We start from the raw sequence: 16348 nt of genomic DNA, 5'->3' as shown, positions 1-16348 counted from the left end.
GCAGGGCTTGCTGTTTCATGTTGTTACACACTGTAGGAGAGGAAGAGGAGAGCGGGAGAAGGTGTGTGTATGTGAGGAGGGAGACATATATTCCTCTGGCTTTCTGGATTTACAATTACCCAAGGTTGAACAGTCCTCACAATACTTCTGGCCCCATAAGCCTGATGCTTATTTGTCTGACAGGTGGCTGCCTACAGCCTCCTCTGTAAGTGTGCGTCTAGGTGTATCCTACAGATCGGACAACATGACTGCCATTCACTCAGTCCTGGTGGTCTGAGATGTGAGGTTCCTGGGTTAAAATCCTTGATGCCTATGACCTTTATTACAAATCTTAATTCCCTGAAAAATCCCAGTTATTGTAATTTCCATCAACTAACAACATCAGTGCAGCAAAATTGCCAAATCTTCTAAATTTAAACTGATATTTATCAAGCTGGCAATTTCTACGACCACCTCTTCACCTTACACATTAGTCCTTAATCAGTAAATTAGATGCTTATAATCTGTCTGAAAGATGGCTTCCTAGCCTCATCTGCTATTAGCCTGCGTCTAAAAGTATCCTACACATCAGACAACATGCTAGCCATTTGGCAGTCCTAGTTGTCGTGGATGAAAGGGTCCTGGGTAAGAATCTAGCCTAGGACCTTCGTCACAAGTCGTTTTCCCACAATATTTCAAGATGATGGAGACTTTTCCAATGCCAATTCTGATACCTTGACTTGAATATTGGCAATATTCCCAATTTGATTACAATTACTTAAAGAAACATAATGTTGGTTCAATTCAATTCTCTGCTATAACCACCCTGTTGTTTTTTTATTGTAACAGGCAATTGATTTTGTTAGGCTTTTTGGTAAAGGATCGGTGCATTGACTGGTAAAATTGGCAATACCCAAAAGGCTGAATCTTTGTTGGATACAGATTAAGGCATCAGTATCAGAACAACTCTACCAGTTACCCTCGTATCAAACAATCTAATAAAGACTTCAATGCCAGTAAACCATCAATTTAAAAAAAAAAAGAAAAAAAAAGGGACCTCAGAGGGCCTTAAAACAAAATGCTATGATCAAAAGCCCGACAGCCAGGCCCTGAACCAGGACCATGGAGAGAACAATTACTGTTCGCCCTGCTCCATACTGTTTCAGGGCTTGTTGCTGAACACTGTGTTGCTACCTCCTCCTTGTCCCACTAGAATGGGGACAGTCAGAGCACAGATGGCAACAGATGGAGAGTCAGAAGTGCCCCTCTAGATATAAGGACTTGGCAACAGGAAACTTTTTGTTGGGGATCCGGGCATCAAGGCAGCTTAACCTTTGAACCTCTCAGAGTGTGTATCTGTGTCTGACTGTCTCTTTCTGTAAGAATCCCTGCCTGCTGGTAGGCCACACGCAATGCCTATTAAGCTATGATGAGAGTTTACCGCGATGTCAACAGTTATGAGTTCTCTCCATGCAGTGTGGTGGTCGCCATTATTTTCTGCATCCCTACACAGGGAATTTGAAATGAAAATGCTAGGTATGTCTTTTCAGTGCAGGGGGCAATGATTTTAAGCAGCAGTAAAGAGAATAGATGTCAGAGGAAGGCAAATCTGTCCTCGCCATCTGCCTCCCCCATGTGCACAAAATAACTTCCATAAGCCTCAGCAAACACGCAGATACACACATACAAACATTAGTAGCGGCACGTGTGTTCTCTCATTCGGCAGGGGTGGGTCCAGACTTTTGTGACTGGAGTGGCACAACTTGGGCATTGAAATATGCTGGGGTGGCATGAAATGCTATGGGGAAATGCACAAAGACAACTCCCACGGCATGAATCTAACAGTTCTGTCTCCACTTTTATCCAGTATGAAGATGTAGTACAAATATTACTACCACTACTAGCTACTACTAGCAGCCCGTTGAAATATTATTTGATAATTAAGTTGGTTTGAACTTAAGTTGGTTTAAACTTAAGATAGCCTATCATAGTTTGCGGCTATGTGGTGGCATCTAGGGTGGCCAATACAACCGCAGCCCCCTGGATGCGCCCCTGTCAACAGGGACATATTGATGTCAAAATTCCTTACTAACTTTGGTATCAAGCATAATATTGAAATTTTGGTTTAATGACTCGTGGTTTAGGAGTTAGGGAACAAATGAGCAGCATTGTTCACATGTGCTATGTGATTTTATACCACTAAATCACTGAGTTACATGCCGGTATATTTATGTTTGTTCCATGTTGATGAGAGCGATTGTCTGTTAGATGGAGGCTCTACAACGCTCCTATTTCATTCTTGTTAAGCAGTGTATTGCATAGTTTAATAGGCAAAGCAACACATGATTTGGTAAGAATGAAAATACAGTTTGAAAAGGGTGAAATTGTGAGTATTTGTACTGTCTCTTACACTCTCTCCAGTGTCACACATGCAGTGCGAGATCTGACTGGTGATTTAATCTGCTGTTTGCTTCCCTGCCTCTTTCTATGTCATGTTTCTACTTCTCTGTCCTTCTCGCTTTCTTTCCCTGTCTCTCTCTGTCCTCCATTCCTTGTCTCTCTTTTTGAAATGAATAATTTTTTTGTGCACAGATTACACTGGGAGAGCAACAGTTGCTATGGAGATAGAGTAAAGTCATGCAAGTAAAGCAATTCAGTTGATGGATAGAGGGGAGCTTTGGCTTTACTGTGGCAGGCAGAGTTTGCTGCAGTTAGATTTGTTTTTCCAGATGTTATTTACAAAGGATTCAAGTTAGCAGATACACTTACAAACATCCCAAAAACAAAATGTAAGCAAGTGTGGGAAGGATCACACTAAATGTGCCATTTCGCTCTTAAAATCCAATCTCTAAGTGAGTAACCACTAAGAATGGGCAGTAAATACTCTTGATACCCTTATCATTAAAAGCCTTAAAGTTAACAATGAAATTGTTTGGTTGACATGTGTCCGTGCAAAAATACAGAATGTAGAAAAATAGTATTACAGGTAACAATTACAACTAGTGTCAGATATTCAAGTATGATAGAAAGGCACAGGTGTAATCCTTGTTGAGTTATTCCTTGTTGGCTCAGGGAATGAAGGTCTGATGAGATGTTGAGCCTTTACCAAAGGAAGAGCATCAAGTCTTTTAGTTAGCCTTGTGTTGTCTTATCAACATGTTGAATCTTCAAATGCAAGCCTTTGTGAATCCTTTGGCTTTGAAGTCAATATGGGTTTTAAAACATTATTTCTGGGGGTTAGCTCTTGGTGATTGAGACATCTGTATGTTTCAAGGGCAATGTGTTAATTGACATTGTATGAGATTGGTAAGGGCTATTTTTTAAACTCTCCTAATGTGTCATTGAGAGGTTATTGGGGGGACATTAGTCATTTTGGAGTTCTACAGATATTCATTTGGGCATTTGGGCAAATATGCTTATTGACCATGAGGACGGCCCACATCGTTTTGTGCAATGTGTAAAACTAAACTCTGTGCTAGCTTACATAAGCATAAAGATTAGAAGCAGGGGTATACAGCTACCCTAGGTCATACTGTACATTTGCAAGGTTTGTTAGGTAACGGCATGTACATTATCTTACTGCTGTAAATACTGAACTATTAACTTCTGTTTGAGTATGATTGCATCTGCTTTTCAGAATTTATTTAGCCAAATTATTATGCTATTTGACCTTTCACCAAAAGAAAGATTTCCATATTCATGACGGGTGGTGGGCCGTTTGCTTGACTGTAACAGACTTTAAGGCTGATCAGACACTATCAAGAAGCAAGGTTTCAACAGTTTGGGTCTTCTGACGGGAACTGCAGAGGAGATGTGAAAAATGGCAACCTTGGTGTCATTCCAACCTTATCTTTGGAATGACACCGGTTTTGCTTGTTTCTTCTGACCAGAAAAATATAAACACAGCTTCATGTGAGGTTCTAAGGTTCTTAAATCTGAGCCACAGTGTCCTTTACTTGGCCCCAGACCCAGCTCACAACCAACACAAGCGGCTGAGCAATATTCTGCATGCATTACTGTTGCCAAATTTCCATTCATATGGATCTAAATGGCATCTTTGCTGATTGTGACAATGGTCCCTGCAGCAAATGTGATTAACATGCTAAAGTCAGGGGCTGATAGCCGGGGCTGATAGCCGGGGCTGATAGCCCCCTCTGATGAGCCGCATGGCCATGTGTATAATAGCCCCTCGTGCTGTTCTCCCCCCTCCACTTAACTCAAATCAATGGGCGCTCCTCCAGCTTGACCATTTATCTGAGCGAGCCGACAGGGCTAGTGAAACCGCCACAGAGGACCTGGCCCCATGGCCCGCAAAAGCCAGATTTACTGGACTAGCTGGAGTGGCTTTATTCATGGAGAAATGAGGGAAAGCGAGCAGGGCAAAAGCATCCTATTCTTCTTCTTCTTTAGTTCCTTCCTGCTCCCAATGAATCTCACTCTTTCTACCTCTCTTTATGGTCTTCTTTCCTCCTCTCAGCCAATTCAATCCCATTTCAATCTCCCAGCCCATGCCTCGTCCTATTACATCACTAATGCTGTTCATCAAAGCGACAGGGTGTGAATTACCCTGTCCATGACACCTAAATCATGGCACTTCCAAACCCCGGGGCTACATGGAATAGCTGTTACTACATCTGGATCCCCTGGAAGAGACAGGGAGCCTCTCTATGGACATGACTGAGTGAAAATATTCTTCTCATGTAGTTCAGCATTATTTAGCTCCATGCAAACATGACTGAAGGTTATGTTAGCAGCCTGGGGAACATGAGAAAACAGTTTCATCCCATTTTGTCCTGACAATCTTCTCTACTTGTTCCTGTCATCTTTACAGCACCCAAAAATCAGTCCACAACATTTCAGGCATAGGATAATCCTGATAGTTACGTATATCTCAAATATTTATAAGAAGAAATCTGCTTGATGAAAAATTCTAGCAGGCCTTTTCCTAATAATCTAAAAAACGTTAGATTGACCATTGGAAAGACCCCATTGAACTTGTTTGTGAAACAGCAAAACAAAGTGTTTGTTTCCTGGATCTTTGTGGGCGAGTAGACAAATTCTACTTTAGTTTGTTATTTCTGAGATAATGTGACCCCTACATCACTGTAACCCTTCATGGTACATATTCACTATTTCAAAGTCTAAACTTCTCCACCGAATGCAAATCTGTTCAAAGAGTGTAGGACAACCACTTCAGAAACTCTTTGAATCTCCAAAAATATATTTAGGCTTGCCAACAGCATTGTCGGAATAAGCAATCTTTTGTACAGTGTAACCTGCATTTAAGAATGGAGCCTCATCCTAGACTAAAAGTACATTGTAGGGCCATGAACACTGTGTAAACATCTTTTACGTGTCAAATGTATAAACCCAAAGGCTGTTTCGTTTACTATCACACCTACCCTGTCTCACAGGTTTCTGGCATTAAAAATTACTATAAAGAAACATTCAATGTTGTTGACGATTTTTTTTTAGTTATTTCGTCATTAGTATTAATTTCAGTCTGTTTCATAAACAGTTAAAAAAAACTCCTCAGAGGAGCTTTAATGAACGCATCCCTCTGCCAAACATTAGAAAGCTGCTTGTCTCCCATTCTGTCGTTAAACCAGTATATCTGTTTTCTGTCATCTTTTAGGATCATTTTTCAATCCACGAGATAAAGATAAATCCAATATTTTCCATGTATCTGTTAGACAGAATTATTAAGAGGTCTTGGTAATCAGAATTAGACTTACTTTTGACCCTCCTGGACTCCCTTCGCTGGCTGGTTTTGACACCCGCCTGGATCTCGGCCTCCGCTGACATCCTCCACTGCTGAGTCCCTCGTCCTGCTCACAGCAGACCCAGCATGGGTTAGCAGCACGTAATCAATCCTCCTCCAAACTCCCAGTGTCCACTTCCCACCACTCCAGTCCTTCTCTCAGTCACTCTTTGGTAGAGAAAATCTCGTCCAAATCCATGGTGAGACGCCTGGTGCTCCTCAATAAATGAAGACCCAGCATTGAAATCTACGCTCCGTCACTTGTGGCGCATTTTGTTTGAGTATTGCTTAAAGAAAATATGTGAAAGATTGATTGAATTATGAGCTCGGGGATGCTTTGGAGAGCAGCCTCAGAACAGGTTTGACATCTTCTGGAGTGTACCTGAGTTCTCTCGTGAAGGTCAAGTATCACATGGTCCACTGTTGCTCTTTTCCGAGTGTATGCCTATTACTCTGGTGTAATTCCCCCCCGAGGGAGTCTGTGGCATTGATTGAAAGATATATTGTTCTTCAGAGTAGGTCAGGAGTGGATATTATTCTTTGGGAGAGCACTTCACATGCAGTCCGACAGCCCATCACAGTCACTCTCTCCAAGCACTGCAAGGCGAGAGAAAGAGACAGGTATGTCAGTCAATATTAAGCAGGAGGTGGTTAAGAATTAAAATGCCAAACACATGCCCTTTGATCAATCATAACAATATTAATTTAAGACACAAAATGGCAGGCACCAATTTAACAAATCAGCAAAGATGTTGTCTCTTCTGGATCATCAATCTTTAAGGAGAGAGTAGCACATGTGTCCTGTCAGTGCCCACCCACCAAGAAGACCTGTAGCAAATCTCTCTTGTTATATGTACTTCTTGAGTAAATGTAAAACATTAAAGCATGACCAATGCATCTGTGCATGCAGAGAGATTTTCAGAAGATGGATTGAAAATGGTCAGAGCTCAGGCTGACAGCGCGAGAGGAGGGGAAGTATTAGAGAGCGGTTAATGGCAGGCTGTTTCAAAGCAAACTCTGGTGGACATCCTGGCACAAGTGTCCATAAACTGGAACCCCCACACATTGTGCTTTAATGCCCTTGAATCATCCACTGCTAACACGGAAGCTGTGCCAAGCTGGCACAGCGGCTGGCACTGCTTGTGTTGGCATGGTGACGGGCCATTGTTGGAGAAAGAGGCCTTCAGCCTCTCCCTTCCTAAAAAGAGCTGCAGCACATAGACAACCAGGCACACATTACCCTGTGTGACATTGTGTGACATTGAGGGAGGTGAAAGTGAGGAAATTAAAAGGTCATTTTTATTTTCTTTAAGATATATTTAAGGCTCACTTTATTTTCATAGTTAGTTTTATTTTTAATAGGGGAGATTTGAGAAATGAAACTACAATTAGACTACTACATCACCAAAGGATTTTCAGGTATCTGTTCCTCAAGTATTTATTCTTCTAAATATTTTTAACATTACCCCTACATTTCAACCAATTTCAGTTCTATCTACTCCTTACATTTCAAACTGGGCTCATTTCTTCAGCTTTTAAGGGAAATTGCCAATTATTTTTTACATTATTTGTCTGCTGCCCTCCAAACATTCTGATTGATTTGAACTTAAATGGTTTGGACAGTAAGAAATGTAAAAGACAATTTGGTTGGCATATCCATTAGTTTATATAACATATGAAAAATGTAAATGACAAAACAACATAAATATATGTGGTTAGAGGGATACCAGAAGTGCTCCTGTTGTCTCTCTTTTTAACTTAAATACATGTATCAATATGAAACAGAGATATGTATCTAGACCCTGTAAGAGGAACGCTGTGATGTCTGAGCCAATAGGACTTGTAGCAGCATAATGGATGAAGTCTCCTATATGACTAGTCTGAGGTTTGACAGCCGGTGCTTATGGAAAGCCCTGGGTTAAATAAAAGGATACTGGCAAAAGCAATGTTTGTCCTTGGGCTTAACTATTCTTTTGGTTCTGACCAATCATGAACCAATAAAACAATGATACTGATTCTGGTTACCCATCCCTAGCAGTGAGTCCTTATGTCAGGGAAATCTGTTTAGAGCAGCGTTTTTAAGTTCATTTAAAATATATGTTATCACACCAGTGTTTAAAGATTGCATCACATTAGTCAGGATTACAATATACATTGCTGTATCTATGTTTTTCCCAACCCTAGCTGTGTCTTTGTCTAAATTGGTTCTTTTTTATCAACCCTGAAAAACACAATACAGAAAAAATAAGATTTAACATGTGCTGCTCTTATTGACATGACTTTCACAAACTGAACAGCAAATGTAATTTAAAAAAGCAGAGAGTCCTTTTTAAATCTGGATAATCCACAGACCTTCATGAGAGGAGCTTTCATTGGAACTACTTTATGGTCCCAAGAAAGCTATTTAATAAAGATTGTGGATTATCCACAGTAAGTGGGACACTATCTGCAGACAGAGATGGCATGTTGAATTTTTAAACGTCATTTTTTTGTCTTTGGAGCACCATGGATGGAATTCCTTTCACAATGCTTTGTGTGTTTTGTTTCAGGTCCAAGCAAACCAGGGGAGAATAGTCCAAATGTTACAATTGTGTCATTGATGCAGAGGCAGATTGTTTCTTTGAGGCATTATCGCGTGTTTGATGTAACTCCCGTCTGCCTAATATTTTTCTCCAGAGTTAGCCTTAATCAGCATTTAAATATGTTTTCCCATCCACAAGTAAAATATGGAGTTCAGAGCTCACAAACTGAGCTCAACGTAAATTGCTAGATGAAACTGGAAAATGTCCTTTCTTTTAGTAATTTGAGTTCAGCATCCCTCCCAGATGGACATTTCTCTAATCTACAGCTTCATAGCTTTGTGCATTCCTGTTTAATAAAGCAAATCCATGAAATAGACTCTTCATAGCCTCCTTCTCCTCTTGTAGACATGTCCGTCAACCCGTCCATTATTTCACAATGAGCTCTGATGTTTCGACTCGTTTCTTTCCTTGAGCAACAGCTCTTTGTGGTCTCCTCATCACCATCGGCTCTCCTTGTGCACTGTCGTCTAGACCATGTGTCACCTCTCATGTGTGCTCGCAAGGCAGATAAAGTCAGCCAGGTCTGCACGTAGAGGAGATCACCACAGACGCACTCCTCAAGAAGGAGCCTTGGAGTGTCCTCGATGGGAAAGGTATTTTCCATGTCACAAAGAGCCTTATCGCAAGGTAATTTTCATTACCAACAAAGAAGATATGCCTCATTGTATTAGACGCAAGAGCGATTTAATGTGATGTACGGCTACTTGTCAAAACTAATGCTATCTAGGTCACCCAGACTCCCCAATCTGCTCTGTGTTTTAACAGCTCCCAGTGTCTCTTATGATTTGGGTCACAGTTAACGAGCATCCCTCGTCTGCCTGCTACTCCAAACTGTTCGGGGATGTCAAAAAGCCCCTGACAAAAGCCACCTTTTTATTTATTAATTTGTTCACTTTAGTTCTACCTCTCTCAAGCGCAAAGGGAAAAAACTTCCTCGAGGGAAGTCGATTTAATTTCTGCTCGCATTTCCTTATTTCCTCCCATCAACCCGCAGCTGTCTTGGTCTCCGTCTGTCTGTATTTTAACAAATCATCTCTGGAGATGTTTGTTTCCTGCTTGCGTCAGAGTCTTTGCCCCGTGACCGGATTATTGAACAAGAACTGGCAATGCTGCGAGAAAACCTGATGTATGGCAACTCTCTCTTCCTTAACATTAAGCACATCAATCATGCTTGCATTGATTTTCAGGAGAGGTGTTTGAGTGTATATCCTTCAGAAGGTGCAGCAGGCCCACTGGGTAACTCACAGGTACATATATCTTGCCAAGCAGAATCAGAGTATTGGGATTAGATTTGACCTGAATCTTACAAGGGAAACTATTGCTACTCTATTTTTGATCAGTTTGTCAGGAAGATGCCTGTAACCTTTAGAGAGTTAAAGCACAGGTCAATCAAAAAACACTTGGTCTCCCGTGTATATTGTTGTATAATGTTTCAGTTCTTCATCAGTATGTAATGAATGTACTTATGAATGGTAATTTCCTTGTTTTACTCATTTGTGTGCAAAATAAAGGGCACATCTTTGATTAGTGTGTGAGAGACAATGGGTTGTAAATCTAAATAATTAATTTGATTCGGCCCTTCCAGTTGCATCGATGAATAAAAATAATTCTTATTCCTGAATGTAATGAATAGATTAGATTGTATTCATCAGCAAACTATTTTTTTGAAGTTGTTTTGATTTAACCCCTCCTACTAACTCAGTATAATATATCTCCTGGAAGATTATATTATTTGTAACACAGATTTTTATTGAACAAAATACTACATTCCACATTATAAAATGGTGAAAAATTAGGTAGAGTTATGCTTCTTCTTTCAGAGACAAATTAAACACATACCGACTCAGAGTTCCTTAAAGGGATAGTTGTTGTGGTTGCATGAGTTACATGTCAAGTGTAGATGCCAGCATGGGATACTTTTAACATGACGTCACACACTTATGGCTATCCTATGGCTGCCCACCAGAGAAGTTACATGTCTCAGTTGCCAGCTACTTGTTTAAGTTTATGTCTTTACTTTTTACAACCTGGGTTGTAATACTAAAGAATACCACCTGAGAAAGAAAACCCAGAGAGGAGGAGATTGTGGACGAATGCTGTTAGACGCTCTGCTGTCCCTGTGAGGGAACAAAAGAACAGACTTCTCTTAATGCTGCTGAGAAAATCGTGTTGACTTGATCAAAATATTACTGCATTTAAAATGACATTACTGACCCAGAACACTGGCTAAAAGTGACATCCGACAAACTGTTACTAGGTAAATGTATTTAGCTGTTAGCTAATTAGCACTCACCCTATGCTGTAGACAGGAAGATTTCTTGCCCTTCACTTGTGCTGAGTAAGTAGTGATTGTCAGGTGATGTAAACGTGTTTCATTTTGGATGGATGAAAAACATACCAGTCTGTGCAGCAGCTCCACAGAGTTTTCAAAGGGGGCCGCCGCTTGTCAAAGCTTTTTAACACCCCAAGGTCTCTGTGCCAGTCATGTTACTAAAAGCTATGAATTGAGAAAAGGACAGATATTACAGAATTGAGGCTATCGCTGGGTAAGGGGCCAGTTATACAGAGTAATTAGGCTAAAATGAACAAAGTCTGATCTTAACACCAATGTTGGTTTAATCGTATGCTATATTTACAATTTCACAGCACTTTACTTCGCTGAATTTGTTGTGGATGATTCTTGAATTGAAACAAGAACAGCTGTGCAGGTTGTCTGCCTTTATGCAATGCATGGACTTGATTCTACCTGCTGGTTACTTAAAACTATTTTCTTACTTCTCCAACTTTTTGTATTATATATATCCTTTATGATTTTCCTTCCTCACTCCCTGTGTAATATTGCTTTTTTATTTATCTTAATATTACCCGTCACAAGATAGAATGGGGAAAATGCCACATAGTTTGTCTTTGATCAATTGTTTGCAACAAAATAAAGACCATCATTCTGAATTTTGATATATGTGAGGGGACAATGGGTTTTAATTTCCAATAATTAGGAGCTCTACCTCCCCAACAGCCCCAATAAATGAAAATGATTCATTAGCAGGGATCGGGTTTCAGGCATGTTTATGTTCCCAGAAATATAATGAGCAATTAACAGCAATGTGTTGATTTGTAAATCAGTTCATATCAAGAACATTTTAGAGAGCCGGCATCTCAGTACGTATTTCCTCCTGAGAGGGGCTTTTAAGAGACTGCACAATCAACCTCATATTGTGAGACAAGCCTCTGTGCATCTTGCCATCGACGTGTAACAAAGGTTGAACAGCCATCTATCACTAGATACGACCAATTACATCTCCATTCACTGTGGTCCCGACGGTAAGGTCTGCAGGCTGCGTTCCAGCTTGTGATGGAGAAGCAGGAGCCAGCCCCCACCCCCTCGGACCATCTCCTTGCTTCATCGCCAATACTTGCATTGCTCGAGGCCGGAAGAAACGTTCGTTCGACAGACCGGCTTTGGCACCTTGCACTGGTCATCTTTGTTATAAAATACCCCCCAGCTTATTGAGCGGGACACCACTGTCACAACCTGGCCAAACAAAACTCCTGTGAATCGCCCTGCTGTGTTACCTTGTGTCACCTACGGCAGCAAAGACTGGTCAACACTGCTATCTGTTCTCCATATCTAAAGTCTTTAATCCTTACTGTTGTGATAGGTACAGTCAAGGATATTTATTGTATTCTACAACAGCTCTTATCACAGCCTCACAATCAACAATAATGACGTCTCATGTGGCCTTACAAGTGCCTGATAACTCTGGAATGCAAGATAAGGCTAATGCGCTTTTTTTGGACTAATTCAATTCTGACTGCAGGGGTTGCGTGGCATATGGTTGTAGGGCAACGCTTAAATTAATTAACACTTCTGACCATACAATTCAGCAGGTTAATCATGTTACATAGTGTCATGGTATGCTGAACAATATGCAAATGAACAGTAAAAAGACCAAGAATGTATAATGTTGGACGCTGGTGGCTGAGTGGTAAGTTAAAGTATGTACAGGCAAGTATGAGGCTTTGGACCTCGAGGTGGGAGGCCCGGGTTCGTATCCGACATTCTTCCGGCATGTCATTTCCCTTTCTCTCCCCCAGATTTCCACCTTTATCCAATGTCTCACCAAATAAGGCACAAAAGCCCTCAAATAGTCTTTAAAAAAAGGATGTATAATAGCATGTCTGTCCCTCTGTAGGCACTGTGCTTTGAGGCTAATGCTTGCAAAACATGCTAACAAGAACATTATGATATTAAGCAGTTCATTGTTCACTATCTTTCATTTTCCATTTATACAGAATTACAAATGTTCTATTTATTATACAGATTCAGAAACCTTGGCTTATGCCAATATGATGAAATATTACACTTTATGACAAGTAGGCCTGGTTGTATACTACTACAAACCCTCTGTGGTTGTGATATAGTTGCCATCATTGTTGTATGATCAGTACATTCGTAAAATCCTAATGCTAAACCAATTCACACTCTAAAAACAAGCTTAGCTAACTAGCGAAAGATCTGTTCACTTCTCCACCTAGGGTTGAAGAAACCCTGATTCTAAACATGTGCAAGTAAATTGTGTGCGTTGGTTTAAATTATCTTAGCTTAAAAATCTGTAAATAGTTAAAAAGAGATGACATTTTGTTAGCTTTGACTATGAGAATTTCTGCTAGCATAACACTGGTGTTGCTATCAACACATGCTAATCTGCCAGAGAACCAGTTCTTTATTGCTGCTCTAAAACAGCTATTGGCAGTAGGCTAAATGTTCAAAACAATGGAAATGAATTCTGGCATTTTAGGAAAGTTTTGCTACGGGAACAACAAGTTGATTTTGGGGCTTCATAAAGAAGGATATCAGATTGATACGTTATCATACTTGCTGATAGCCCATTTTAGGCCTTATCAGAGGCATTTTCGACACTGGTATTGGAATGAACCAAAGTGAGGACATGGTTATGTATATCTTAATTCAGAGCAATCCGTTCTATAGTCGTTGAGATAAACCAGGTCAATGAGATTAATCACTAGGGAACCATAAATGTTTAGACAAAACTTAAAGGCAATTTGACCAATAGTTGGATAGATTTTGATTCGAGTCGAAGTCCTTAGAGTACAAAGTCACAGAGCCACTCACTCTATAACTGCTGAAAACTTTTTTAAAAATTGGGAAATTTAGGACATTGGTAATGACAATACGTGATGAAATCAAGACCAGGCTCTCTTTTAGCTAGTACAATTTAAATAGAATTTACATATGATCGAAGCAGAAGAAATGGGGACAACTACTCTGCGTTAACATCACACTACTATAAAGCTAAACCATTCCTTTTGATTTGTGCTAGGATTTATCTGAGGCAGAACAGAAATATAGTAGCCAAAGAGGGCGAAGGACCTCTCCTTTCTTCTCCTCCTCTTCCTCCTCTTCCTCCTCAGCCTTCCAGGGGGAACTGATAGCCTCTGAGCTCAGGCTGTTCAGCCACGGCCCATTAGTTCACCTCATTCTGACAAGATGGAGGGCCTCTGACGATGAAACAGTCAAGTGTGCAAGCTGGAAGGGGGAGAAGGAGGACGACGAAGGGGAGAAAATACACAAAAAAATTCAGTTGGGGTATTTCAAGCGCTCTCATTTACTTTCTGAAGAAAAGAGAGGCCTCATTGCTTCGGGTTCAGCAGCTACAGCTGGTAAACTAAATAAGCGTTGCCACACAGTTGCTTTGCAGTGCAGATTTATGTCAGTGAAGGCCTCGGAGCGGTGCACTCAGCTAGGCGTGGCTCCAGCACGGCCGGGCTCGGCTTCTCAGAGGGCAGTGAGGAGCTGCCCTCTGAAGTGCTCCTGCATTATCCCGTTTCACCAGCTCAGCTGCAGGATAACTGCGCCCAATTGAGACGGAAGAAGAGCAGGGAGAAGATGTGCCTGTGTGTGTGTGTGTGTCTGTTCATGTCTGAGGCATGACATAAATGAACAAACACACGCTCGCTTGCGCAGCACAAGTCTCAAGATGCAAATATTAATGGGGTTTATTTTGAAAGTTTGCATTTCTCCGACTGCCTCTGCCTCTGTAACAGACATATTCAGGCTAATAAAGTGTCACTAGCTCCCCACGGTGAGGGTAAACAACAGAATGAAAACAAGATAGCTCACATATCCTTCTTTTATTTGTCTAATTCAACACACCGCACACAGAAGACGGTCTGGAAACGTGGCCAGCGTGAGGCTCCAGGACCCCTCTCGGTACATTTAATTGGTGGATCTGTCTCTCCAAAACACCTCCTCTAATGTTGCTCTGTGGCTTCCCCGAGGAGTCTTTAATTCACTGTTGATTTGGTGTGTTGTTGTGCTGTGTCCCTGCGTCTGAATAGTGTGTTAAAACAGGCTGTTTACCATGTTTAGTAGAAAGAGAGAAAGAGAGAGACAAACAGAGAGAAAGAGAGAGAGAGCGAGAGAGAGAGAGAGAGAGAGAGAGAGAGAGAGAGAGAGAGAGAGAGAGAGAGAGAGAGAGAGAACTGGGCCTGCTCCAGACGGCCTGGACAAACACCAACCAATCTTTTCTCCTTCTGTCTCTTCCCTTTCTTTAATATTTTTTAATTTTTTAATCTCTTCGGCTACGTTTTTACTCTCTCAAGTCCAACTCTTTTTTCCCCCTCTCTTGTAGCCACTTTTTCTTTGTCTCTCCCTCTCTTCAAACATAATGTCTATTTGTGAAAAGAGGTTGAAGCATGTTTTATTTTGCTGACAGCCCCCCTCCCCCCCCCCCGCCACCCCTTCCCTGGCCTGCTTTTGTTGGTTACAAAGGGGCTGTGGAAACCTAGGTTTGGTCATTATTTCATGCAGAGACTAATTAACGAGACAATTAGACTTTTTTTTCTCTCCCTCTGTATCCTTTTTGAACTAAATAAATGACCAAAGGTGTCCTCTTTAATTGTACAACATGGGTCATGGATATAATTAAGAGGCGCAAACAGCCTCTGTATGAAACTAGACTGTGAATATCTGTTTTCAGTCCATTGTTTTGACTTTATTCATGTTTTTAAAAGGCACAAATTTGATTCAGAAGCATTTTGGACAGGCATTAGGACAATCAAACACAGCAGAGATCCAGAGAAGGGAGATAAAAGTTGTCATGATCAAACTGGTGAGCACAGAAACATTACCTGCTGTCTGAGAGACGCATGAATGAAGCCGGAGGGAAGCACCAAACAGACATTTCAAACAGACCTTTTTTGTTTTCCTAGTTCCTGTCCCACTGTCTGATTGAAGCTGTCATGATGTGACACACCATACACAATGCTAGGGAGTAGATTTCGTCATATAAATTAAATCAGTATGACGTATTTTAGACAAAATCTGATTTTTTTTGTTAATCATTATTGTCTTAATGTAAGCGACAAAGAGACCGTACGGACAATATTGCATCTTGAAAGGAGGCTCTTTTCATTTTCTCTTTCTAGGTTTTGTTTTTTATTTTACCCTTCACGTAATTTGCAAAAAAGCGCCGCCAGTGCTCTGTTCACTCAGTCACAGACTAATAATCAGCATAACTTTTCACTCAGAGTTTCCTGAGTGTTAAGAAAGAGGATAAATAAAGCTGTGTTTGACAGAATGAATCCTTTGAATAAAGCAAATATTAATATATTTTTACTATTAACAAATATTGGTTGAAGTGGTTCAACTTTTTTTCAATTCTTTTCAGGGGGGGGGGCACTTCAGGGCAGTGAAAAGAAGTTGTGAACAAAACTTAAATCATTATCTTTGAGGTTGTTGAACTTGTGAGAAAAGGCCTGCTTATTTTAACTTTCAGCATTCATGAAACAATGGTAAAAATGACTTTGGAGTCATGTTTGTGTCTAGCTGATGTGTATAAGCCCAAAATTTGCTCTCTTTTAGCTCAGATTTTTGAATCTCCTGAGGTAAAAATATTAGCCTCCTTAGTGGCTAAATATGTTCACAGTCCATGCAGCTTGTTTCCTCTGCTTTATGGTCATCATTATGTTGTATACAGTTGTTTTTTTCAGAGCTTTCTAACAG

At 40.7% G+C, this 16348-nt stretch overlaps 1 protein-coding gene across 1 annotated transcript in view; it reads right to left on the bottom strand.

The window, feature by feature from the left end:
- LOC109997059 (complement component C8 beta chain) overlaps positions 1 to 16348 on the bottom strand; it is a 61906-nt gene that overhangs the window by 34188 nt on the left and 11370 nt on the right. Inside the window, exon 2 of the mRNA XM_065953404.1 lies at positions 5715 to 6337. Coding sequence (XP_065809476.1) covers positions 5715 to 5784 — 70 coding nt within the window. The 5' untranslated portion in view covers positions 5785 to 6337. The remainder of the gene's footprint in view (positions 1 to 5714; positions 6338 to 16348) is intronic.

The sequence above is a fragment of the Labrus bergylta genome, chromosome 4, assembly GCF_963930695.1.
Source record: "Labrus bergylta chromosome 4, fLabBer1.1, whole genome shotgun sequence".
Lineage (NCBI taxonomy): Eukaryota > Metazoa > Chordata > Actinopteri > Labriformes > Labridae > Labrus > Labrus bergylta.
Note: the sequence above shows the minus strand (reverse complement) of the source record. Positions and strands in the feature narration are given on the sequence as shown.